The 26,990-nt window shown below is 38.8% G+C and overlaps 1 protein-coding gene across 1 annotated transcript; it reads left to right on the top strand.

Moving 5' to 3' along the window:
• The first annotated feature begins 20,429 nt into the window (after positions 1-20,429).
• On the top strand, positions 20,430-25,796 carry dlx4b (distal-less homeobox 4b). The gene is made up of 3 exons (XM_027021884.3): positions 20,430-21,031; positions 22,409-22,602; positions 25,403-25,796. Exons 1-3 carry the CDS (start codon positions 20,713-20,715, stop codon positions 25,649-25,651), a joined length of 762 nt encoding a protein of 253 aa, XP_026877685.1. The 5' UTR covers positions 20,430-20,712; the 3' UTR covers positions 25,652-25,796.
• The last annotated feature ends 1,194 nt before the right edge of the window (positions 25,797-26,990 follow it).

Here is a 26,990-nt window from a genome sequence, read left to right as displayed (position 1 = left end):
GATAGGACTGAAACCATCTTCAAGCAGAGCCAGTCACACCAAGCCTGGAAAGAACAGAGAGAAGAATGTTATGGTTCACTGTGTCAAAGGCTGCTGAAAGGTCTAGAAGAATCAAAACAGATGACTGTTTGGCAGCTTTAGCGGCATGAAGTTTCTCAGTCACTGCTATGAGGCCTGTTTCTGTAGAATGTGCCGGTTTGTAGCCAGACTGATTGGGATCATGCAGCTGGTTCCGGGTGAGAAAAAGAGACAATTGATTATGCTCATTCAAGGGCTTTTGAGAGGAAAGTTAGCAACACTGGAGCTGTCAAGTGTGGTCTTCCTGAGGATTTGTACCACCCTGGCGGTTTTGAATGCAGTAGGCACGTATCCAGAAGATAAGGAGTTGTTGATGATGACAGAGATGAAAGGAAGCAGATCTCTTGCGATTGTCTGGAACAGAGCAGAAGGAATTGGATCTGGCAGACATGCAGTCGGATTGCTGGAAGTCAGGAGAGAGGACTGTGGAGAGAGGAGGAAAAGAAGTCAGAGAGTTGGATGTTGGGGAATGCACATTGGTTGGAGGAGTGGGAACAGAGGAAAAGGACTGGCGGATTGCTGCAACCGTCTCCTCAAAGAAGGTGATAAAATCCTCCGGAGTAAGAGATGAGGAAGGAGGGGGAGGGAGAGGATTAAGGAGAGAAGAAAAAACAGTGAAGAGCTTGCGTGGATCAGATGATGATGATTCGAATTTCTCTCTGAAGTAGAAAGACTTTGCAGATGTTACTTCCAGTGAGAATTTGGAGAAGGAGAGACTTGTATGAGCTAAGGTCTGAATCTACGCGAGATTTCCTACACTGCCTCTCTGCAGTCCTTAGTTCTCTCCTGTGGCAGCGAAGTGTTTCTGTTAGTCAGGAGGTAGGTGGGGAGAACTTAGCAGGTCTAGAGGAGAGAGGGCACAGAAGATTCATTGATGAGGAGCGTGTAGAAATGAAAGTATTTGTAACTGTATCCAAAGAGAGAGAGGCTAGAGAGTCAGGGTGAGGAAGGGTGGACAAAATAGTAGAAGTAAGGGAAGAGGGAGTTATGGAGTCCAGATTGCGATGGAGGGAGGAGAAACATGTTGGAGAGGACTGGATGGAAAGAGAAGGAAGGAGAGAGAGAAGGATAGAAAGTGATGGTCCGAGAAGTGGAGGGGGGTGACTGCGATGTCCGATGTTGTGGTGGTATGGGTGAAGATCAGGTCCAGAACATTGCCCACTTTGTGAGTCGGAGGAGATTGGTTGAGGGTGAGGTCAAATGCTTTCAACAGTGGAAGGATGCAGGAGGAATGCAGCTTGTCTGATGGAAGGTTGAAGTCACCAAGGCGAATGAGTGGATTTCCTTCAATGGGGAATTGACTCAGAAGGATGTTGAGCTCATCAATGAAGAGATCTAGGGAACCTGGAGTGCAGTAGATGACAATGATGAGAAGTTTGGTGGGGAAAGGCAGAGGACAGGGCAGCGGGAGTCACCGAGTTCTCAGGGGTGAGCCATGTTTCTGTTAGAGCCAGGAAGTGTAGGAAGTGGAGGGATGCTAATGCTGAGATGAAGTCAAACTTCTGGACAGCAGATTGGCAGTTTGATCACTGATCAGTGGAAAAAACATCACCTGGGCAGTTGAGTTTTGATTTATGAATTGATTTGTGTTGCACCATGCTGATGGGATGTTCTGGATTTGACATTGGTTTTGATTAACATTAGGCCTCTATCAACACAAAATAAACAAGAAAAAACATTAATTAAAAATATATATAAATACAATGGGTGGTTGGCACTCACCCATTATGTGCTCCTGCCCAAAAAACCCAAAACAACAAGAAGACTGAATCTTCCTCCTTTACGCACCAACCACCAAGCTACAGTGCTAATTCACTTTTCATACCTGTATGGTTAACAGGGGCAGCTTTGTATCACATAGACACACCCCTAATCTAAATCTAAGGACATGTGACCTTATCACATGCCAGGTTAAATGTAGAAACTAGTTTATAGTTTATATGAGGCTTCTAACTGTGCAATAGCAGTAGCATCAAAGAAGTAAAATATACAATAAGGTTTACTATTTAAACAATTCAGACTCAAAAAATAACCTCTGCCTGTGTAACAACCTATATACACTGAATATACAAAACATAATTGCTGAGTTCTGCCTTTAACCACCTCGATGGCACAATTGCAGATGTTTAAGAATGAGACCTACTCCACTTCCATCCAACCAGAACAACAGAAAAGAAAATCTATGAAGTTGCTCTGTCAGTTTAAATTCTAAATCATTTATGACATTTCTAGCAAACTAATTCAATCAAAAGAACAAATATGACTACGCTCACCTTTCCTTGAACACCCACACACCATGATTCAGCCAGTGAAATGGACAACAGGTGAGCTTAATAGAAAAACATAGAAACAGCACCCCTACTGGGAGGTTATGATGCTTTATGAGGTGCTCTGCTGCTGGGTTTTAGTGCCCTTTTCTTCACCTTCTTAATTAAAATCACATAATGTCCTACCAGTTTCAAGTGTCACTGTTGAGAGGGAGTGACCCTCTCTAATTTTTGAAGTGACTCTTCAGCCAAAAATGTCCAGCTAACAGCAATCAATAGCTAATACATACCATGGGAACAGGCTGTAGACTATCCAAGAGCCTGAACTAACATCTCTGATCTCACACTTCACCGCAAACACATTTTCTTAAAGAAAATCTACCTATAGTAATCAAACCTCTACTAAATATAATAAACTCCTTCCTGAACATTGGCTACATGCCTAAATGATTCAAATTAGCAGTCATCAAACCATTCATTAAGAAAGCTAACCTTGATCCATGTCAGTTGTCAAACTACAGGCTGATCTCAAACCTTGCTTTTAATTCTAAGATCCTAGAAAAAGCTGTAGCTCAGCAGCTAATCTCATACCTCTATCAAAACCAGATACATGAATTCTTTCAGTTAGGGTGTAGCCCTTATCATAGTCCAGAGATAGAGTAGTTAATGACCTGTTGTTGGCTTCCCCCAAGGGTTGTGTCTTTTTGCTTGATCTCAGTGTAGCATTTGGCATTATAGATCATAACATTTTACTAGAAAGACATGAAAATGTTGGCGATTAGGGGATTAGACATTTCCTGATTTAAATCTTATTTAGCTGATCGTTACCAGTTTGTTAACATAAATGGAAACTTTTCAGCCCTCAGTAAGGTTAGGTTTGGTGTCCCACCAGGATCTGTCCTAGGGCTCCTGCTTTTCTCTTTATATATGCTACCTCTAGGTAGAATTATTCACAAACACTGCTATTTTACACTGCTATACTGATGATATTCAGTTATATGTCTCAGCTAAAGCAGAGGACAAATAGTTTAATATTACTAAGGATTGTGTAAAGGACATCAGAGACTGGAAATTGAGAAACTTTCTCTCACTTAATCCTGACAAAACAGAAGTGCTTCTCGAGTATGCGCTCTCATTATGTAATAAACCTTGATGGTCTCCTAATCACACCATGTTTAATGGTTAAAGAGATCTCAGTCTCCTGTTCAAAGCTCATATAAATAATATTTATGAGGACAGCTTTTCTCCACCTCAGGAACATTGCAAAGATTAGTAATATTCTATCTTTACATGATGCAGAAAAGCTATCCATGCATTTATCACTTCCAGATTGGAACACTGTAATGCCTTACTATCTGTATTGAAAACCGCTAGGGTTAAAGAATGCCACACTTGACAGCTCCAACATAACCAATTACAGACTGGTATCACTTCTCTCTTTCTTCTCAAAAGTTCTTGAATGAGTAGTTTACAATCAATTATCTCTGTTCCTCACCCAGAACCAGCTCCACGATCCCAATCAGTCTGCCTACAAATCTGCACATTCAACAGAAACAGCCCTCATAACACTGACAGAGAAACTTCATGCTGCTAAAGCTGAAAACTGAGCTTCTGTACATAGTAGGAACTGCCAGCCTTTACCATGACCTCACAGTTTCCTTTGAGAACTCCCTGGTATCACCATCTGAAGCTGCCCATAGCCTGGGCATAACTTTGGACAACAAGTTGTCGTTCTCATCTCATGTTTCAAATCTAACCCGGTCTTGCAGATTTCCCCTTTGTAACATACGACAGATTCGACCGTTTCTCTCACAGGAAGCTGCCCAGGTGCTTGTGCAGTCTCTTGTAATCTCAAAGCTAGAGCAGCCCCTCTACACATAAGGTCAGTGGTCAAAGCCCAATCTGTACCTCGAGTACTTCAAATCTCAAGTATGGCTCATCTTGAAACACCATTCTTCAAGTCTCATGATAGACAAGCATCAATATTATTCTCTGAAGACCCATCAATTTGTGGAAAATTTAAATTACCACTGATCCTGCACCTATGTTGAGTAATTGAAAGTCTAGTACTTATTGTAGGGTATTGTTTATGCACTTATTGTTGTCTGTTATAGAGCTTATGTGTTTTGCACTTCTAGGCATCAGCATTGATCCCTGTATTTCAACAGCATTTTAGTTCAATGGTATCTTTACCTCTAACCTACTGTACTGGCTAGGATATATTCAGTGAGTAAATGACAAAGCACTTTTGTAAGTCACTTGGGATAAGAGCGTCTACCAAATGCTGTAAATGTAAATAAACAAGCTCGAGATAGTTCAAAATGCTGCATCCAGAGCTCTTACTGAGTCCTCTCAGAGTTTGAGCATATTGTCCCTATCCTAGCTACATTGCATTGGCTCCCAGTAAATATCAAACTGCTTAGGAAACACTTTCCTCACAGCATCTTAGCGAACTCCTGGTGCACTATGATTACACACATCTTCTTAGATCAAAAGGTGCAGGCTCTTTATTAGTACCTCAAATTAGGAAATCTACTGTGGGTAGCAAATTATTTTCCTATAAAGCTGCCACACTATAGAATAACCTTCCTGCCAATATTTGAGACTCAGACACAGTCTCAATATCTTAGGTAAAGGTGTAGATCTTGGGGTCCATGGACATTGAGAGTTAAACTGGAATTTTATGATACTGTCACTTCACTTCTTTTTTCTAATACCATTGCTAATAAGCATGTACTGGAAAATGTATAAACAGGGCAAACTTTAAAATATTTGTGAGAAAATGCTTTAAATATTCTTGGTCCTTTTGCCTTGGGTGCTAAATCTCATACTTATAATCTCATGCTTATAACTTGACTAAATCACAGCTGCCCAGCACTGTTTTTCAAGTTCAGTCTCAGGGAATAGATTATGAGTAATGGAGTCACATTAACATACCCAGTATCACCACCGTGGAAGAGGAGGCCAAGAGTTTATCAAACAATCTCACCCCAGTGAGACTAGTGAGGTGGAAAGAGACAAACCCACAGGAAACATGTCACCACTGACTCTGATCACATCAGCGGTTGCTGGTAACATATAAGTTATGATGTTATCTCCAGTGTTAGGAGAGAAAGCAGTGACTTTGTTGCCATGCTGTGATTCCTGTCAGTAATTAAGTATATTTTACTTTAGATGCATAGAATGGAGAATACAGAGAAATGGCAAATCCAAGATGGAGTGCACTGATGCAAGCAAGAATCAGACTTGAATTTAATTAGTACTTGTGCATGAATGGTATTACTGAGTTTTAAAAATTGTAAGAAAACATATTTCTGTGAAGCAGAATGTCTGTTTTCCATCAGAAATTCAAGCCCCTATGATGTGCTGCTTTACCCTTTTATGTTTCAAATTAGAGGGCGAAAGAACCCGCACAACCACATTGCAGCGGCTAAAGTATCGGTGCTGTGCACAAACCAACAAGCTGTTTTTTCAGTGACTCGGTAGTAAGAAACATCTGATATCACTGTTTGCTTTTAAGTGTATGTCTTTAAAAAGCACAAATTCTTGGCTGTCAGTGTGTTTTGTGTGTTTGCATGTAGGTGTAAACCCACCTTTAGGGAAGTTTGGAGAGGTGCTCTAATACCTAATGAGAATACTGTCTCAAGTGGCATAGTCAGTGGGGTCTGAGTGCAGTTCTCAGGCATGTAACAGCCACCCTTTGCTGAGAGAAATGGGAGCCCAAATGGCTGTGCTCTCATTAGTCCCTCTCTTCCTGTTCGTTCAGAGAGATGCTGGCCAACCATGGGTGTCGGTTTGGTCAGGCAAATTGGCTTTCCTCCAGACATCTTCATCTTTCCAGCATTGTGTGCTACACCTCCAGAAGACAAAGTGTCTGGGTACACATATCACAGAGAAAGCACATGTTCTTCCTCACCTTCCCAGGTTGATGGATGTCATGTAGTAGGGGCAACCTAGTGACTGGGTAGGAATTGGCGACAAGTAGCACAGTGAATGAAATTGGGTGAAGGTGTTTAAAAAGATTAAGAAATAAAATGTAAAATTAAAGGTGGAGCTGAGTAGCAAGAGAAAATACTGTTTTTGACAGCAGTTGGCCAGCCTATAGATGACCTCTGTCTAGAGATAGTATCAAAATAAACTGCTAAATTAAGTTTAACATTAAAAATAAAAGCTCCTTTTGCCTAATTTGTAAAATGGGCCCTTGTTTTTTCACTATTATTAAAAAGTTTTCCCCTTTCATTAGAAAAAAATCTTACTGTTCTTGTATTATAATTTTGTTTTAATTATAATTTTATTTTATATATTAATGATGGCAGATGAATAGAATACTGAAAGTGTGAGAAGAATCATATACACTGTTAGGTGATATTTTCAAAATCCCACTTTAAAAACACAAGCAAAGAGACATCTGTTAAAGCCAACTGTGTCTATATAAAGCAAAATGCCCTGCGTTATTTTTTATTATAAATGTTCTTGTCGTGCTCATTTACTGTTGTGATTTATTCCAAATTTGGTATTTTGTTCACATTTTCAACCAGGCATAGCATGTTCTAGGCTGGTTAAAACATTTGACACCTCCTTTAAATTCAATTATTTATTGCACAAGGTTGAACTCAAATTGAACTCAGTATACGATTTTCTAGTAATGCAAGACTTCTATATTTTTGGGGAAATATGTTCAGATGAACTAGAACATGCCATTGATTTGATCATTATCTTTTATAAAGTAACAATCCTCCCTCCAAAAATTACTTTACATCACAGACTTGAACAAAAATCCATTGAACAATATTTAATCTACACTAATGTTTGCAAGGAGAATTTACTCTGACTATAATATACCAGGGCTTTAAACAAGTGTGTTGCTGTGGTGAATTATTAAATGGCTCTCTCTCAGTTAGGCTGTGACAGCTCACCTTTGTCCTCGGGAGCATCTGTGTTTATTTCTCTGTGTTAACCACTAAATTGGTCAACAAGGGATTCCATGCTGGCATATGTCGAGGGGCTAACAGTGTGCATGTGGGAGGGTAGAGCATCAACCAGGTGTGAGGTTAGATCTGATCAGTTATCACAGGTTGGTCCCACCTGTTCTCCTTTCATAGGCATAGGGTTAGGGCTTTATTTCTGTAGTACTGGTCATCTTATATGTGACCTAAGGAAATTGATTTGTGGCAAAATAAAAAATATATATATTAATGAAAATATAAAATTGGCAAATCAGCTATTCAATTACTGAGAGAACATTTCCTGAATATGAAATCTTTATTGCACTGCCTAGTGCTGATTAAAGCCACCAGAAGCTGGTTAAATTTGCTAATTATTTTGTAGCATAAATGTCACAGTACCTCATCCCCAAGTGCCTTATTCCCAAATGATCTAGTATGGGAGTTGTGGCAATTTTTGTGGTTGTCATTTGCCTCTTGGCAAAACTCCTGAGGCACTTTCTCTGGATCTCCCTCCTCTCATGTTATTTAAGAGAGACCTGGCAGTCTGGTAAGCACACATGTCTCATTAGGCCTGTTTGTGGTTCCACATCTCTCTGGCTTTCATATTGTCTCCACCACTTCCTTCTGTGATCTAAACACAACTTCCCAATTGGTGGGTCATTAGGACTAATCAGAACCCACAGAGGCCAACTATTTTCCCTGCCTCTTCTAAGGTGTAAAGCTTGGGGGTTGTCCAGTTTATTACTACAGAATTGTTATCTGGTTTGAACTGGGTTTTAAAACATAAAAGTCCTGAAAACAGATTTTTTTGGCATATCTGTAATTCACAACCATGTAATAGGTGGATCATTTTTGGCTTTCCGTAAGTAGCCCAGGAGGCTTTGCCTTGAAATTGGTGTGCCATAATGATTTTTTGATCTACCAAAAATAATTGTGTTGACTCAAGAGAAAGGGACAACAAGAGGTCCCACAACCCCAGATCATTTAGCTTGTAAATGTCTCAGGTTGACATCATAGAGAAGCCATTCATATAGGCTTGTGGGAAAGACAGGTGTTGAAATGATCCAAACATATCCCTGTTCACCCTGCTCCTATTTACTGCCTCTTTAAGGGACAGCCCACTGTGTCTGTGCAGCAGCGGAGCAGAGTGATTATGGAATTAAGGCTCAGCAGTTGCACAGTAAATACAGCACAACTATTGAGAGAAGCAAGAATGGATTTACTGCCAGTTGTTCCCACAGGAAAATAATCAAGTTCAGCACATCAACGTCTCTGTGTCTGTTGTATTTGTTTTGTTTGTCTCATAAATTGAAAACTCTTCACAGAAACACCTGCCATTAAGAGGATTTTCTCAAAGTAGTACTTTGTTGTTGGGGATTGCATCCCAATTCACCTTTGTTATATTGACCTGTTATTCATGCAGTATCCTATCTGGCACATGGGAATTCAGTACTATTCATCAGTCAGAAGTGGGACCTCCTACATTCATAACTTTCCCAGTTTTTCTTGCCAATAAATACCAGCTGATAACAGGGTGCTCCACTGTCTATAGTGGAAAGGCGAAACCCTGTGTTATTTCTGCATCAATTATTTCTTGTGACCCTTCAGGAACTGCTCAAACTAGTTTAACTGCTACACACAGCAAGTGACCACATTTTACTATTTCACCTTTTAATGGCGGCCATGTGATGTAATAAGCAATAGTTTATTTGTGTTGTGAGAAACTAACTGTGGTGTTTTGAATGATCCACCCTGGAACATGAATGATGGTAGTATTTGTAGTCTCAACCTCACCCTTAACTGTGAGCAGCCAATTGCAAGGACAAGATTACGTTGAGGTGTGTCATAAAATTATGTGCCAGCTTTATTTAGACCTGGATGTTATTACAGCTTCCCATTTCCTGATGGAGACTATGTGCAAGCAAAGCAAGTATAGTGCTATAGTTAAATAGACTCAAGGCTTTATTTCAAGAATACACTTATAATCAGTGACTATAAATATGAAAGGCAATTTCAGAGCCTTCTCATTCATCTAAAAACTTTCTTCATTCTTTTTGACAGAATCTAGTGTCCAAAATACATTTTAGACTTTCTTGTACAATGACAAAAGATCTGTGCTTAGATCTGTGCTTTGACCCAGTGAATGGGTTTGGACCTGAGTATCATTTCCATTAATTTGAGCTAAACTCAGAACTCAGAGCAGAACTTAAACTGAAACCTGATTCACAGAGTTTTTATTGCACCAAGCTGTCTTCCTGCTAATGAGCATTGTGTGTCTTCCCAGGTTAATACGTGCCCTCTGAACTGGGCTGCATGCCTCAACTCTACCTGAGATGCGGGCAATAAGTGCAACTTCCTTTGATCTGTTACCCCACCCACAGGCTGGCTCTTCCCATGGATAATGCACTAATTCATTGTCCAGCCCAAAGCATAGGCATTTTGCCTTTAAAACTCCTGCAACGCCTTGGGCTGTAGGGCTGGTCCTTAATCAGAGCAAAGTGAAGCAACTGCCTCTCCTTCTAGCTGTGGCCTTGCTTTAAGCACCATGCAGACCTCATTTGGTTACCCTGCCAACCATTGGACCAGTTTTCCAGATCTAGATTAAGCCTAAGCCAACATGAAAAAGAATTTTCAAATGTGATTCCTTGTGGGAGCTGCAGTTTAGTCCTAGACTAAAGGTTTAATTCATGTTCAGTTCATTAAATTGTGCTATATACTTATTTTAGTTCACCATATACTCCATATAATTGTGGTAGCATTGAATAGGCTGTCTTATATGCTGCTTCCATTATAGCTAATGGTCAGGAGAAATGTAGACTCATGTACCCAGCCTTCCAGCTTTACAAAGTACCCAAGGGTACAAAGACTTACTGTCTTACAGTCTTGCTGTTAACTGATATGTGTCTAAAAGTGAAAGAAAGATGTACAAGGGATACATGTATTGAACTTTGCCGATGTTGTACATTCAGTATGTGGCTGACCTTATAGAGGAAATGGGGAAAAAATGGTGTTCCTTGAGGTGTGGAATGTCTGAACCTGAGGGTACTGCAATGTTTAATATGCGCACCAACACCCCCAAGAGTGTCAACCTCAGAGCTCTCAGTGCTTATGCTACGCTCATGCTCACTCTCTCTCACCGCATGGACCCCCATTACCTAACGCTTGCTCTGGCTGACGTCAGGTCTGCAGCATGCTCCCAGTCCCCCAGTTCGTGTTCAGTTTCTGTTTTGACACTGGGCCCTAATTACTAATGTAAATGATTGATTACCTGGGTTATGCTGCAAGGCCAGTTGGGAGCCCTCTGCCTGTCAGGCAGGTGTAAAGAAAGATGCAGCAAGAGAAAATGGATATTCACACTGTACTGCAAGCTGGGAGATTAGGTTCTGAGCACCTGCAAATTGGACCAAAGGCTTTCCCCATTAGTGGGCACTCCAATAGCCACAATACCTGCACAGGTGTCAAGGGATATCTTTAGTCTTTTGTTAGCTCTAATCCCACCCCATTCTGCACACCAACTCTGCCTGCCCCAGGTTTAATCCTACTCTTTGACACCTGAAGGGTTTAACCACTGGCAGGTAAACTCGAGCACTTTTCAAACGTGATTTGGCTAATTGGGTTTGAAGTGGAAGGCCAGAGTACCTTTGGGCAAAAGCTCAGCCAGGTGGTCACAGTGGCCATGGAGAGAAATGCCTTTGACTCCATTATGCTACATCTTTAAATAGGCAAGCCAAGTACAAAAGTAAAAATGTAAGAAGGAAATGTTTTGAAACACACAGCCATTCCACCCAACACAGCTTTTTCTGATGACTGGTGATAAAGCATCAATGCTGTTCTGCATAACAAATTTCTCCAGTTATATTATCTTGAGTGTTGAAGCAGGCCAGCGTGTATTCTAGAATCTCACTTCCTTTACCCTTGGCCCAAGGACATACAGCTAACCTGGCACTCTCTTCTTCCTTGATCAGCCACAGGTATGGAGACAATCTCTCCAGTCTTTCTCCTAGAGGCCAGGCTAGGTTTAACCCCAATCTTCTCCATCTGCCTGACTCACACGGCCTCTGCAGCTGCAGCCAAATTGATCTCAGTGCTGCGGGGAGATAGATTGTAGGGGAAATGGCTTAATTGACCTCACTCTCACTGGAGGAATGCAAATAGCCCTGCATTTTTTGCCCTACTCTTGCCCATACACATGGCAGAATCTTCACTAAAAACCAATGATTCATGTATCTTACTCCCTTCTAATAAAACACACATTATTCTGCTTTTTTTTACTGAAGTATGACCAAACATGTGGTTGCACAATCTATGATTCACCTGATTGGATGATCTAAGTGATTATTTTTATATTTATAAGAGGCATAGAATTTCACCAACAAATCTAGTTTGTTAGTTCCTAAAACCATATGCTGGGAGGTAGATCCTTGGGACTTTCATTGATATATATCCCAACCATCAAATCTGAGTCACACACAAACCCTTATGTATGGGATGAGAGGAAGTTTCATTGCAGACATGTTTTTTTAAATGGACAGGTGCTTCTTCAGGCCTGCACGAAAAGGTGACCTGGTCCAACAGGCGGGGGTCACAACTCAGAGCTGCGTAAAGATGAAAGCCTTAAACAACCCTACGTGCATAACCTGTGTCCCTTTGATCTCTTCGCAAGGTCACTTGTCCATTTCCATCAGTCTTCAGGGGGCTCCAAGAGACTATGATCTGTCACCATTAGGTGGCACCTCTTATGATCGATCTTTGCTACCTGCTTTTGTTCCAATCTGAGTGTATTGGCAGCATATTGTCAAGATGTAATCAATGATCAATTTAATGTGGCAGCAAATATCTGTTTAAAATGTCTCAATACATCCATCAGAAATTCCACAAAGTAACTTTTTTCTGTTTTTCTTCAATAAAAAAACACTCCAGTTGCTTTTTATTTCTTTTACCTTGTCTCTTTTTTCAGGAACGCGTCTGTCCCCTTTCTGTCTTATGTGAGGTCTTAAGCATCTCAGGAGGTTCCGATATGACAGCATGACAGCAGCCAAAATGTGGAGTCTTTGAAGTCAGTGGCAGACCCTCAGCAGACAATCTGACGCTTCGTCTTATGCAGGGAGGGAGGAGCACCATCTCTTCCTGCTCCTCTCGCCTTCCAGTGACAGGGCTTAGATATGACAGACTCAGGGCCTCAGGCACTCGACCACAAAGTCTGGGGTCATGGGGCACCTTTTAACATTGTCATTTATTTTCATGTCTCTGTTTTGTCATTTTCTGAAAACATGGCTCCACTTTTATATTTACTACTGAGGTGCATAACATGGCCAAACAAACATTTAAGTATCATACTTTTGTTTTTAGATTTAAGGTGCCATAGCTGCATGGAAATGTATTTTTTGTGACTTTAGAAGTGTGACTAAATCATCTTCAGTTGTGAAAAACTTGTTTTTGAGTTTCATCTGGCATGATCCCCTATCCTTCAACTGAGAGACTCTGTAGTAGAGATGGTCTCTGTGGAGCACAGACTACTGTGAGCCATTGTAGGTCAGGATGGAACTTAACACTTGTCAGAGCCAGGACTTCTTGTCAGGAGCTGAACTTGATCCTGTTGGTTTGTTCCCATTGAAGTGCTGTAAAGGGATGGCGCAAACCTTGGGGCATGTTGTTTCTCCATATTACCTATGGTAAAGGGAAAAATGGATCTATTAATTACATGGCTGCAATCAGTCATGTGCACATAATATCTGTCTCAGAAGTCTCAAAAGAGTCTTAGAGTGGGTGTTGTTAAAATTTACTTGTGCATTTTTACTATTTTTTTTTTTTTACCAGTTGATTATGCTTGTCCTGTCCAGGCAGATGTCTGGTCTTCTGAGGTTGATCGTACAGATGGACAAAGATTAGATGTTTAACAACAAGCTCTTTCGATGCTCTGGGCCTGCACATCACAATAAGATTTGAGGGGTAAGGGGGGTAACATTACTGCAGGGGTTAGGTAACACCAGAAGGATAATCCCTTGGACCTGATAAACCGGTCTTTAGAAGCTCACTGTCTATACCTGGCAACCTTAGGCCTTGTGGCATTGTATATTGATTGGGTGTGCATTGGCTGTCCTGGGGGAGCACACTGCTACAGGTTGTGTCTGTCTCCCCTGACTGCTTTATGATCACACACCTTTATCCTTTACTCAAGGCAGTAGGCAGGTTCCATATAGACAAAGGTCTCTTAAGTGGTAAGATTTAGGGGTTTTTTTTTCATCCATTGTGAATCTAGTATCATAACGTATTATTTTACCTGACTCAGAATTGTTTGGATGTTGAAGCTGTGTAGATTTCCTATTCCTTTTGTCCCATTGCTTTTATGCTTTGGACATTTTATTGTATGGTTTGTCCTTATTTGCATCATCGCATTATAACATATGAATTATTTAATTTAACTGCATGGAATAGTGCACACACACATTTTCTTCTAAATGGTCAAATGTCACCTATAATCACAGTGAACTGGTAATGGTGAAACAGAGTATTCCTTAACAAATATTATTTTTCAGCCATACTATATATATATACAGCATTAATTAAAGAGAGAGAGAGAGTATATTTTATTCTTTGTTAAGAGTCTGTGTGTGTGTGTGTGTGTGTGTGTGTGTGTGTGTGTGTGTGTGTGTGTGTCTGTGTGTGTGTGTGTGTGTGTGTGTGTGTGTGTGTTTCTGATATTCTCCAAACTCAGTGAAACCAGTGTGTCCTTCCTTTGGGTCACTATGTAACTTTCTACGGTTTTCTATGCTTTTGTAACACTGCTTTTTTTTTCTTCTCTACTATGTCAAAGTGTAATTAAAGGTAATTTGCCCTGGGCAATGATGAAAACTATTATCACAAGTGTTTGCTTCTTTGTTAAAATTACCTATGGTTTATTAGTGCTGACATGCATATTTATGATAACTTGCTAATAAGGTAAATAAAGTTATTTAAAGGAACCTTAAATAAAAAAAAAATCAAACTCAAAGATTCAAACAAGGCAATTACATTAAGTTAATCTAGATTTTGATCTTGGTGTTCTTGAAGTCAAACAAGAATAAAAATATGAAATTGTTCTGAATCTAATCAAATCGGGAATATGTCAATAATCATGGCACAGTTAAATTATATTCCTTATTGTGAATGTTACATTGTTGTAGGAGGGCCTTCCTTATTGTCCTTCCCACCCATGTCGGCCCCACCCAGACATTTGGCACACCATGCCAGGCTCCCTGCCTCTGGTGACCTCAGCTGAACTTTAACATCTCAACGACCAACTAAGCTGCCAACTGATCTAAGCTAGTTTTTTTTTTTTAATATTTTAGTCTCATGGTGCAGGGCAGAGATTTACAGTGGAAAATCCCATACTTTATGGCTCGACTAGTCACTCGCTCTGAAGTGTCAGCACACAAGTTGTGGGTGACAGAACCACTGGGTTGTTCATATTTCTGCGATGCAGATGTCAACAAGGCCACAAGGGATCGAGGTTGTTTCCTTTGTTTACTTTACTTTACGTTGTTTACTAAGTGACTAGTTTTTATCACCAGGACAGTTTTAATGTTCTTTTAATTGTTATTTCCTGTATCACATGTCCGATTAAATTCTTCAATCATCCTACTAAAGTTTGTTATGCCAAATTTGGGTTGCATATTACATATTATAGGTTTGTGATATGTCTATTAGTAATAAATCTTGACCTTTAGTTGGTCACCTTGGAGTCTTCCCTGTTTAATACTTGACACTGTACTCTTTATCTTTCAAAACAAAAAGGTAGGTGTTACTTTAATTGAATTGATTAGCATTTTGAATACGTTATACAAAAACTACACCTACTTTGAAATACAGGCTCACCTTTAGGGCATATTGCGTCGTTATTTAAAAATCCTAAAAAAGGAATTTGTGTTTTTAAAAATCAGCCTTTTTAAATATCTCATTCTTGAAAACAATTATACATTAATTGCTTTTAAATGCAATTATATCCTTAAAGCTTAGCTGTTTTTAGTGATATTAATTAAACTAATTTACGTTTTTGTATTTAAAGCAGTTGTTCATTACCATACCACCTGATGATGTGTTTTATGTCATATACAAGCTCCATACAGAAGGGAATGTTGTAACCACTGCACCTGTCTGATATCTCATTTTGATTGTTTCTTTGTCTAAGGCGACGAGGAGATGATCGGTACCATGAGGAAAATACAAATCTCCCTGGAGAACCGCATCTTGTAACCGACTTCACACTTGGCCAGTGAATTAAACAGCGATGCTAGTCATTGGTGTAGAGGTTCCTAAAGTTTTGCTTCGCATTTTTGTCTGGTAACAATTAACTTCAGTGATGAATTCGAAGCTTGAGTCAAAAGCCAGACCCCCACACACACACGTTGGCAATTCTCACAAAAGCACGCGAGGGTAACCTATCCTGTAGTGAGTGCCTCGTGAAGCCTTACTGCAGAATTTTCCGAGACTGGAGCGCTTTTCCATTTTTATACAGGTGTTGTACGGTTTGTCTATGGATGCGGTCCAGACAGCATCGAAATTTAAAAGTTTAATATGAAATTATTCGAATATAGATAGTTGTATACTATCGTTCTTTTATTTTTTTTAATTTCGACTTTAAAATTATTAGATTGTTTACCTATCAGCTGTTAATATGAATGAAAAGAACATTTTTTAGCAACATATTTAAATGTTTGTGTAGACCGTTACCTGTCGTAAATTTGCACTTTCCGAATTCTAAAAGCTTTTTTCGCGTCATGGCTACATAACTTAATTTAGGTTTTAATTAAAGAATGAGGCAAAATTGTTATGAAAGACATTCCTATTTTTGTTATTTTATTTTGAGAAATCAAACTGACTCCTACACTGAGCGTCAAAATCAAATGTGAATAATTTTTTAATTATTAGAAGCTAACAAATTAAAACATCAGATATTACAGAGATGTAGTAAGTAGCAGTCCAGCCTGTATCCCGAACAGTCCAGTCTGCATACTGTAGTAGTGTTTGCTAGTATTTTATAGCTGTTTATGGTTGTAGGCAAAACAGGAAAATGCAATTTAATGCTTCTTTAAATATGGGAACTGCGCTGCATTTTCTCTCTGTGCATATGCAGTCCTGATTGGTCCATTTAGCGCACCGTGTGCGCAAATCTCTAATCTAGAAGTGCCACACGAAAACAAATGCATGCATGACCAGCACCAACGTTACTGGCACAGGGATCACTAGGATGCTTTGGCCTTTAGGCCATCTTGGCTTTGGAGGAGAAGTGAAAGTACAGCGTGCAGGTAACCCTGGCCTAGAGGTCAGATGGCATGCTGATATTATGTTGACATCCAACTCAGGCTTGTTATAACTCAGCCCTGTCCTCCAGCCCAGCCCGCACTCTCTCTGCTGGTCAAAGCATGAGGGTCAAAAATGATGACAAATCCTGGTGGAAACTGCATTTACAAGACCAAGAAAGGAAATTGGTCATATGTAATACTACAAATAATAATACTAATAATAAGTTTATATATATATATATATATATATATATATATATATATATATATATATATATATATATATATATATATATATATATATATATATATATATATATATATATATATATATAATTACTGTGACAATGTTATATAATATATATATATATATATAATATATATATATATATATATAGATATTATTATTGTTATATATTATTTTATTTGTGCATGTATGTATGTGCGTATGTGTTTTTATGTATTATGGTGTTTGCCTCATTTAGCATGTATGCAGGGACAGTTTTGAGAAGTTTGCTACTCCGAACTGTTCAGCCTGTACTGGGAAAGATCTGTAACACAGCCGCACAGTCCGTGTGCTAGGAAAATGTGACACATGAACTGGTGGAAAGGCTGGTCACTGACGCACGCCTAAAGCACCTGATTTGTTTAACGGGGAGTGCTATTACTCTGTATCACTGGGCAGTGATGGACACAGTAAACCTTGATACCCTGATACTTACACATACGCATGCCGTGAATGTGCCAACACGCACATTCTCAATCTTTTCTTGTTTCACGCAAACACACACACAAGGACGCACACACACACAAACACCCATACGTACATGCAGGGAAGGAGACGCCAGTGAGTCTGGGCTGCGATCAGCAGTATTGTTATTAAAGTTCTCCCTCGCGTGTATTAAGGCAAGGTGAGGACACATCCCAGCCCTGTGACTCCAGGGCTCGTCTTTGTTCTCCACCGTAACACAGCCATAATTACCACCTTAAAGCACCTCTACCTTTCTGTTTCACCCTCTCCCTTCTAGCCCACACCCCAGCCTGCACCCCGTTTTGTAAGGATGGCTATTCACAGGGACCTAAACTGGCAGCAGGAAGCTCCAGGAGCACTGTCGCCTTTTAAAATGGGACATGTCTGATTTTTTTAACAAGCGTTCACCTCTCATGTATGGTACATAGTAGTCACTCAGTCTTGTCCATAAGTTTGTAAAAGCATCTCTGCCTGCAGGGAACTACAGGGAATGCATGTCTAACTATATGAATTGGCCTTGCATTCCTTTTAGAATGGCCATTTTTGTTTAGAAATTAGGTTCATATTAACATTTAAAACATTTTAACACCAATGCATCACTTGCGTTTCCTCATTTGTAAACTGTTTTGTTGCTGTGTGGTCACATTATTAGTGCTGAGATCTGTTTCTCTGTGTCTGAGCACAGAAACCCAAGCCACACTGAAGCATATGACAGAAAATGTGGTGTGTCATTTTTGTAAATGCGATTCAGCTACAAATGCTAATCTGTGGTTTTGTTCTGGCCTGTGAGGCTGGGAGGCTGTGTTGTGTCAGAGCTTGGGCCCCTGCCTGCTGTGCTGGAGCTCTGCAGGCCCCACAGTCTCCGTCACAAGGACAGACGTGACCAAAACAAGCCAGTGGCACACTAGTGCCACACATCTCAGCACCATGTGGAGCTCACTGCACACTAATGAAACGTTAAGGGCTTGAATGGAGTTTGTAGTTTGCCCATAAAGGGGGAGGTAAATATTAAGGCTAAGGCATAAGTCAAATGGACTCAAGAGATTTTGGCAGTGCGGTCTATTGCTCATTCTTTTTGGACCTGAGGATTTTTTTCTCTCTCTCACCCAGGATTCTCTTCAGACAAATGTATTTAGATAAATTATTTTAGAAATTATGAAGAAACAAATCAAAACACTGGTCAATGAATTTAACAAAAGCTGTTTTATGATATTGATTCAGTAATTATAACAACACCTTAGTCATCTTCAAGTGTGTGTGTAAAAAACCTAATCCCCTCCCAGACTGCAAAATCCCTTGCAGAAAAATATAATAGTCAATTCTGATCTAACATCCTAACCTAACATTTTCTGTCCCCTGTGTTACTCTAATCAGAAGACATAATGACTCGGGCTGTAGAGGTCTAAAGAATGTCGAAATATGTCGAGTTAATCATGGTTAAGGTTTAGAAACTGGCACGAGATAAAAGATCTGCAATCAAAGACATGCCATGTGTGAAATATAGGTTTACCACTGGTGCAAGATAGTCACCCCTTTTTCTTGGTTAAGTCTGTATCAATATGTAGCTAAATATTTGCATTCTAACACTAAATGTACCCGGATGGATGTTGTCTTTGGATCGTCGTGATGTTGTTTGAAATGTAGACATGGTTTAATGTCCGTATTGGCCATATACGTGCAGAATGATATAGGTTATGCTTGGTAAAATTTATGCGCGATAAATAAACGTGGGCTTACATTTCTAGAATATTTACCATAGTCTATATTCGCCCTGTCGATATCCCTTAACATTAGACATTACATATTGGACATATTAGACGTAGAAATATAATTTACAAAAATCACCACTGCAATCCAGATATTTCTTTTGTCATCTTCAAAAACCTACGGATTTGGCAAGCTTCTGTTGCCCTGTCAGGGTGAAAATACATCCGCGTCGGTAATTACAAAAGAACTTGACATTTATGGTAAAGCCTGTCACGGTTTAACTGTACCCGTTAATCGGGAGTTTAAACTCTGTTTGGCCTCTGGGTAAATCCAGACATGCCGGTCTTCTTCTTATTCATTCTACATTGTCTCAGCAGGACCTTCCTATTGAAGGTTATACAGGGCATTAATCATTCTGTTTACTACTCAGTACTGTAGATGTGGTAAATCCTCCGGACACATTTATTTTTACGCATTATTTTAACTATAATAATTCATTCAGCACTGACTTTACTTTTAGTTACTTTATAGTTTGCTTAGTTTGTGCCCGAAGATAATGGTGGAGAGCATCTTTAAAGTTTTGGGCGGCCTAGGTGATTCCCACCGTGATGTTGTTATTTTTAAACATTCATACTTGGTGCAATAGTTTGCCAATACGTCAGGTAAAAGGTTCTTCAAAAAATCGTAGAGCACAAAAATAACAGAAGATTCTGAAATATTTTACAATTTATCAAATTTAATGTGTTATGATTTATTTAATATGTCTAAATCGACAATATAGTATATTCAGGTGTTCGTATAGAATTTAAAATTCTGCAGTGCATATATCGGTCATTCATTTATCTTACATTAGTCTATCACATTTAGTCCTTACTCAAAATTTGAAGTAAGTTTTTAAAAATTATTTTATCAACATTTAGAATTGCTGGAAAAACTGAAGAGTGACTATGTAGACTATTGCTGCGTATATATGATATGGTGATCGCTAAAATACCCCTCATTTACCGTGCCGGAAAATGTTTGGTTTTTTACATTGTTTCTTTTTGTTTGTTGGTTTTACTGTGTGCAAAAACGCCATTATTTATAGTGATGGGATGTAACGAGATTTTCTTTTTCCCATTATTTCCTTGCTTTTGTTAAATGGTTTTATAGATCATAAATTTAGCCTGTGCAAATAGATTATACTTCATTTGCCCTAAAATGTTTCTTAAAGATGGTTCTTTAGAAAGTGTTGAACTTCACAACACACGATATTATGCTATTTTGAATCATGACAAGGACCAATATCAGCGTTATGTGCCTTTCCATAACACGCAAATCAGCTTAATTAGGTTTTCCCTTGGGTCGCGTGACATAGTGAAGCTTTGAAACCAATCAGCGCGCACGCTCGTGGAGCGTAGTGAGTTGGATGCACTCTGGACGTGTGTATTCGCGGTGCCCAGAGACGTTGGCTGGTTTTGTCAAGATTTAAGAAAGATTACTCATTTACCTGCTCCTTTCGTTTTAATAGCGCCTGGAAATATTATTTTTCGTTGTGGAATACGCAATTCCTTGATTCTCTTCCTGGTTACCGATTATTTGGGATGGATCCGTTTAAAGATTTCGATTTCGTATGTGTTCGCTTATGAACATTCAATGCAGACCTCCTTAGTCCGTCGGTTTTATGGACTTCAATTTTAATAATGTCTATGAGTTTTATGTCTGATAGTTTAAATACTTCAGATCCGTCCAAATCAGCATTTTTAGAGTTTGGCCACGGACTTTCTACAAACCAGCAGCAGCTGTCCGGACTCACTCACAACATTTACCCTGTACATGGATTGCACTCGAGCGGACACCCGCAGCATGACGGTTCCTACCCCTCCGCTGCGTGCCATTACGGCCGCTCTCTGGGTTACGCCTACCCCGGCCCGGTAGGCGCTCATGCCCCGTCTGCCTACGTGCCCTACCAACACAGCAACTACAGCAGTGCTCTGGGCCACGCGAGAGCCGAGGAGCCGGGTGAGTACACCTGATGTTCAGATGTTAAGATCCTGCGGACTACCCGTGATTTACTGCATGATAGGGGATCATCAAGTTCAGTCTGTTATTGGCAATCTTTTCTAAGGTTTCAAATAAAAGGATCAAAATCTCTAAACTATAAATTATAGCACTTTCATTTTTTGCTTGTGGTGTGTGATTCTTTTCAGTAGTCTGATGCGTTATGTATTTACATGCTCAGAAGGCTTTTATATTTAAAACGTTCTTTTTGACTTAATTTTATTGCCCATGGTCGATTATTATTATTATTATTATTATTATTATTATTATTATTATTATTATTATTATTATTATTATTATTATTATTGTTATTATTATTATTATTATTATTATTATTATTACTATTACTACTACTACGTCGTAATTAGTGTCGCACACGATTTAATGATTAATTTCTGCATATTAAACAGTTTAATGCAGATCCTTGCCTTACTAATCATGAAGCCCTCATTATTAACATTGTCGTTATCGTGGGTTATATCAAACAGCCGCATCACTCTGAGTAGGCCTATAACCCGCTTTTTTCTGCTTCCTGTCCATCTCCATGTAAACAGGTTAGGATGTAGAATATGAAGACATGTTCATGTCATTGCTTAATACCAGGTTGACGAACGTGAATGAATGACTTGAACATTTACATTTTTGCACTTATTTTTTCTTTTCCTTTCCTGAACTCTAACGATAAATCGCCTCGCGTTCAACAGTCTTGTATTTTGCACTTTAACACACTTTCTTGGATTGAATTATTGGGACAGGTAAATAAAAGTTTATCTTTTAAAAAGTGTGTCTTTAAGAGCAAGCGTATTCCAGATAACAGTGGTTTACTCTAATGATCTGCAACGACAAATTCAAACGATACCATTTAACAACATAGTTTTTTTTTTATTTAAACATAACCGTGAAGGCCTAAACTTTTTGGAGTTAAAAAGCTACGCTAGGTCACTTGTCAAACACAGAATATGCTTAATTCTGATGTTTTCTTTGACATAATTTAGGGACTGCATTATGTTAAGTGTTATATGACATATGTATTAAATATCCATTGTCAGTATTCAGTAGCGCTACAAGGTCGCATGTAACTAAATAATACTACGGCTTAAATTTAGGACTATATTTATTCAGTCCATTCATTTATTTAAAGTTAAAAAGTATTTATTAAATTTTCCCACTTGAAAATGGTAGCCTATTAATTTTGATTTAAGACAGCTGCAGTTATTAAGGAAACACAATATCTGCGTGATCCTCTTTTTTTCTATGGTGGTAAACCTTAATCGATTTTGTATGCCATGTGTTGTCAGAATTCACATGTTATTGGTGTCATTTGTTGTCTCTTATAAGAGCACGAGAAGCCGACGGTGATTGAAAACGGGGAGATTCGTCTTAATGGCAAAGGGAAGAAGATCCGCAAACCGCGAACCATTTACTCCAGTCTGCAGCTGCAAGCGCTCCACCAGAGGTTCCAACAGACACAGTACCTCGCGCTACCAGAGCGAGCCGACCTAGCTGCCAAACTGGGACTTACGCAAACGCAGGTAATGTACGGCTAGAAGCTCATTTCCTAATTTCAAAGACTGGGAAGAGTTTTCTATATCGTCTTTTGCTCCTCAGATTTCGGCCTGATCTGTATTCTGACGCCTGAACAAACGGGTACTCTCCTGTCACTGAGCACAGTTTCCTGATATGTTTAGTGCAAAGACGTTTAAATGCAACTTTTTAAATGCAAGTTTTTGGACATAGTAAAGATTATGGATTTATTTTTATTTATTTTGATATGAGATGTAATGGTGGTAATCATCTAAATGATTCATTAGTTAAGATCAATTTCAATTAATTAGCATTATGATAGGCTTCATAATATAAAACCCATACCCCAGAACATATATAACCCATACTTTACATTATATTTAACCCATAATCTATCATACAAGGGGTTAAGTCTGGCCATGTTGGTTTACTAACATACCAGGAATATAAACAAAATAGCCTGAGATTGTGGTTATGTCTCAACATAAAGAATGTTTTGTGTATAAACTGTTTCACTTCACTTACGTTAAAAGAGAAATTTGGCATGTCTGCCGCGAGAACGTCTTGCACTGCAGACCTGTAATTATTTTCTCACTACCAATTGTCTCCTGCATGCCTCATTAAGGTAAAAAAAAAATTTCTAGCTTGAGCTACTATTTCCTCAGTGCTCCAGCAGTGATCCAGAGGACTTTCCTTTTGATTGGTTAAGCCTCAAACTTAAGAGCCCATATCCAAGTACTTACCATGCACATAGAAGTGGCTTTAACAAATCTTTCATGGCAACGAGATAAGATTAATGGGCTCAGAACACATTTTCAGGGTGCCTTGCTATGTCTGACCATCTCTTTCATAGTAAATCATTCCTTTTTTGAGCAATGCTGGTACCCTTTTAGAGACATGCACTAGTTTTGATTTCTTGTTTGTTTGTTTATTCACCTTTGTGTGACCACAGTATATTCATAATAAGTTTTTGTTTGCTTGTTTGTTTTTACTGTTTGGATTTCTTACATTCAGCTCCTCTCTCTTTCACAAACTGCTGAATGAACAGTACCGTGCACATCCTGCTTAGATAAGCACGTTCTCTTATTCCTGACTGATGTGATGCAAATGGATTTGTTTTTATAACTCAGGTTGTTGCAAGTTTCATATATCCTTGTATACACACTGGATTTAGGTGCACAGTTTATTGAAAATTCTGACTCACATATCTTTCCACCACGTAAATGCAACACAGACCAAACAAGCAGAGAGTGCATATGCACAGGCTCACACACATTTACTCACATATGACACATTTAGACATTTTTGTTAGTTCTTTTTCATTTTCCCCTTTTCCACTGAATCTTTTCAGGTCTGTCAGTGTGCTGTAGGTCAGTGCAGTACACACGTGGATGTGACACATCATCTTTATGCTATGGGGAGTGTGTAAATCCTGTTCCTCAGCTGTCTTCTTTTCTTGATTAGACCTTGGTCTTCATCAGATCACACAATGTCTGCCTATTAGCTGTTCAGGAAAGTGGAGTTTTTCACACATCCTGTGGCTCTATTGATCACCAGTGTAATGAAATAGGCAGGCAGCTTGATTGATAGTCACTCAGTGTCAAATGACATTTAAGACGGCCATTTTCCATCTGATCAGAAGGCATTATTGAAGGCACATAAACACGTGACGTAAAATACATGTTTGGCTCTCCTACGCCCTTCAAAATATATAACTTGGGTCTGGATTCAATCACCTCTCTATAAAAACTATTTGGCAAACAAGTCTTTAGAAATAAAAAGAAAATCCTTTTTATGTGTGCTTATTAAATGCCAAACCAATAACAATTTGAAAAATCATTGCATACATTTTGCTTGTCTGAGGTTATGGAAAAAGTTAGGTGGGCATTTTCAGTCGATTATTAGTGGGTGGACTGGGGACTTGTTCCCTGCTCTGTCTGTTCATTTCAAACCCCCACGTCATTTTTGAAAACCAGACTCTTTGGAGTCTGGTTTTCACCCACCAAGGTGTGAATCTCAAACTACAAACAGAGGTCAAAGACAATGAATCCTCCTACCCATACATACACAAATATAAACACAAACACACACACACACACGCACGCATGCACACACACACACACACATTCACACACACAAACAGATTATAAATGTGTAAATGTGTCAGTTGGTCATAAAACTGCAGAATTGTATGTGATTTTTTTTTTTATGTAATGCACATGCGTAATATCTTAAATACATCTAACAAATATTAAATTTCATTGGTCTGACCCATGGCAACATATTTTGTCTCCACATTAAATGCATATGAAAATGACTCTTTGGCTGTGAATCAGTGGAAAAAAAGCAATTAAGCATAGACCTGGCTTACATGTTTAATGTGTATTTCTCAGAGAAAGCTTTCTGGGAGTTATTTTGTTAACAATATTTTTAGACTAAGAAATATTGTAAGACCCATGCATCGTGGCCTCATAAAAACTGCAGAGCGGAACAAAAAGCGAGTGTGCGTGTAATGAATAGCAGAAGTGTTGAGCCCATCTCCAATACGCCACGACTTGCTAACTCAGCTGCAAGCTTTCTTTTATGATTTCAACATTCATTATCATTGTCTTGAAATGACAGTTTTGGTCTTTCTTTATGGAGACTGTAATTGCTTGATTGTTTAACTTTAAGTTTCCATTTTTGTGATAAATTATATTCCTAACCCACATCGTAAAGACATCCGTTGTGAATAATTTCTTGGTTTGTGTTTTCTGTTGTGGTTTTGTTGCGAGCTATTAAAACGCTCTTTCCTCTCTCTCTTTGAAGGTTAAAATATGGTTTCAAAATAAACGTTCAAAATATAAGAAGATTATGAAGCACGGGTCCAGTGGAGCTGAAGGAGAACTTCCCAACACATCCACAGCGTCTCCGAGCTCCCCCGGGCTACTGCCACTTTGGGAGGTGTCAATGGCGAACAAAGGGGCCCCTATGCACCCGAGCGGCTACATGAACAGTTTTGGACAGTGGTATCCCTCGCACCATCAGGATTCTTTGCCCAGACCTCACATGATGTGATGGATATGAAACTGACATATCGAAAGAGCGCTTTTCTTCCAGTCATGTTAAGTTTAAGAAATTTACATTTGCCCCTTGAATACCTGTGATAAAACTTTTTAATAAAATGTAAATATGTTTGTGTGTTTAAACGGGTTGTGGTTTTATTCCTTCAACAAGAAACCTTTGTTGTTTCTCGATATTATTACACAGTGGTGGGCTTCAATTTTTATTTGCACTCGTCAAAATTTGCTTTAAATAAAGGGACTCGTGAAAGGGTAGCAGGCGCTGTCATGTAATTAAAAATAACCTAATTACAGCTTAATGAACATTAGGAACATAATGTAGGGCAAACAGAAAGATAATTTATATCACAATTTTTGCTTTCCATTGTTTTTAAAATCAGCTTAGTGTATTTATAGTTAAGACACACAAGTATCATAAATTCTTGTGATTTTCCAGATAGTTCAATAGTTTCATCCGTCATGTAAAGTTTATTCAAAGTTGCACAAGATAAAACAATCCTCGGTAAGGTAACAGGTTTTTTGTTTGTTTGTTTGCATGTTTGTATGCATTTCTGAATTTGTGCTTTGGACCAGTCTAGGTTTTTTTGTAGTGTGTCCTTTCCTAAAGTCTTTTTGAGCATTATACCTTGATCTGATCTACATAATCTGACCCATCTTGCCTCAGATATTTGTGTGCTGGCATTTACTTTCAACATAACAACGCAAATTTTTCTTCCATAGCTCAGACCCGATTCTGACTCTACAAAAAATGTAAAATCACTATCTTTTATACTACTTTAATTAAACTCAGTAACTATATAAATATCGGTTTCAAAAGTTGGACTGGGTATCCACTAATTTAAGTTAGCTACAGGGTTCTGGCTCTGAATGCATATACCTAAGTATACCTGTTTATTTCAATGTCTAAAATAGTTTGTTTTCATGCATTTTCATAGAATACAACGCACATTGGAAACCTTGAGTCATGTGTCCAGATATTTTCTAAAAGAATACGAGATAAGAAATAGCTTAATCAAAGTCTGGAGCAATTGCATTTCCGTTATTATTCAAAGAGAACATTTTCTCAACTCAACGATAAAGAAAATATCCATTCATGACTCAATTAGTAAAGTCAGGAGTAAAAACGTGTAAAGAATCATCAACTTTTCCTTCTTTGACATGAAGAATTTGCATTGCCAAATGATATCTTTGTTTTTCCCTGGATTCACTCTCTGCTTATAAAATGAAAAATGAATACAGTATCAGCTACAAGGTGCAGCATGATTAATAGGAATTCCTATTGATTTGTACATTGTAGTGTTTAAACTGTTTAAACTGAAAGAACATGCAATTTG

The sequence above is a fragment of the Electrophorus electricus genome, chromosome 15 (genome assembly GCF_041902795.1).
Source record: "Electrophorus electricus isolate QZ-2024a chromosome 15, ASM4190279v1, whole genome shotgun sequence".
NCBI classification, from domain to species: Eukaryota; Metazoa; Chordata; class Actinopteri; order Gymnotiformes; family Gymnotidae; genus Electrophorus; species Electrophorus electricus.
Note: the sequence above shows the minus strand (reverse complement) of the source record. Positions and strands in the feature narration are given on the sequence as shown.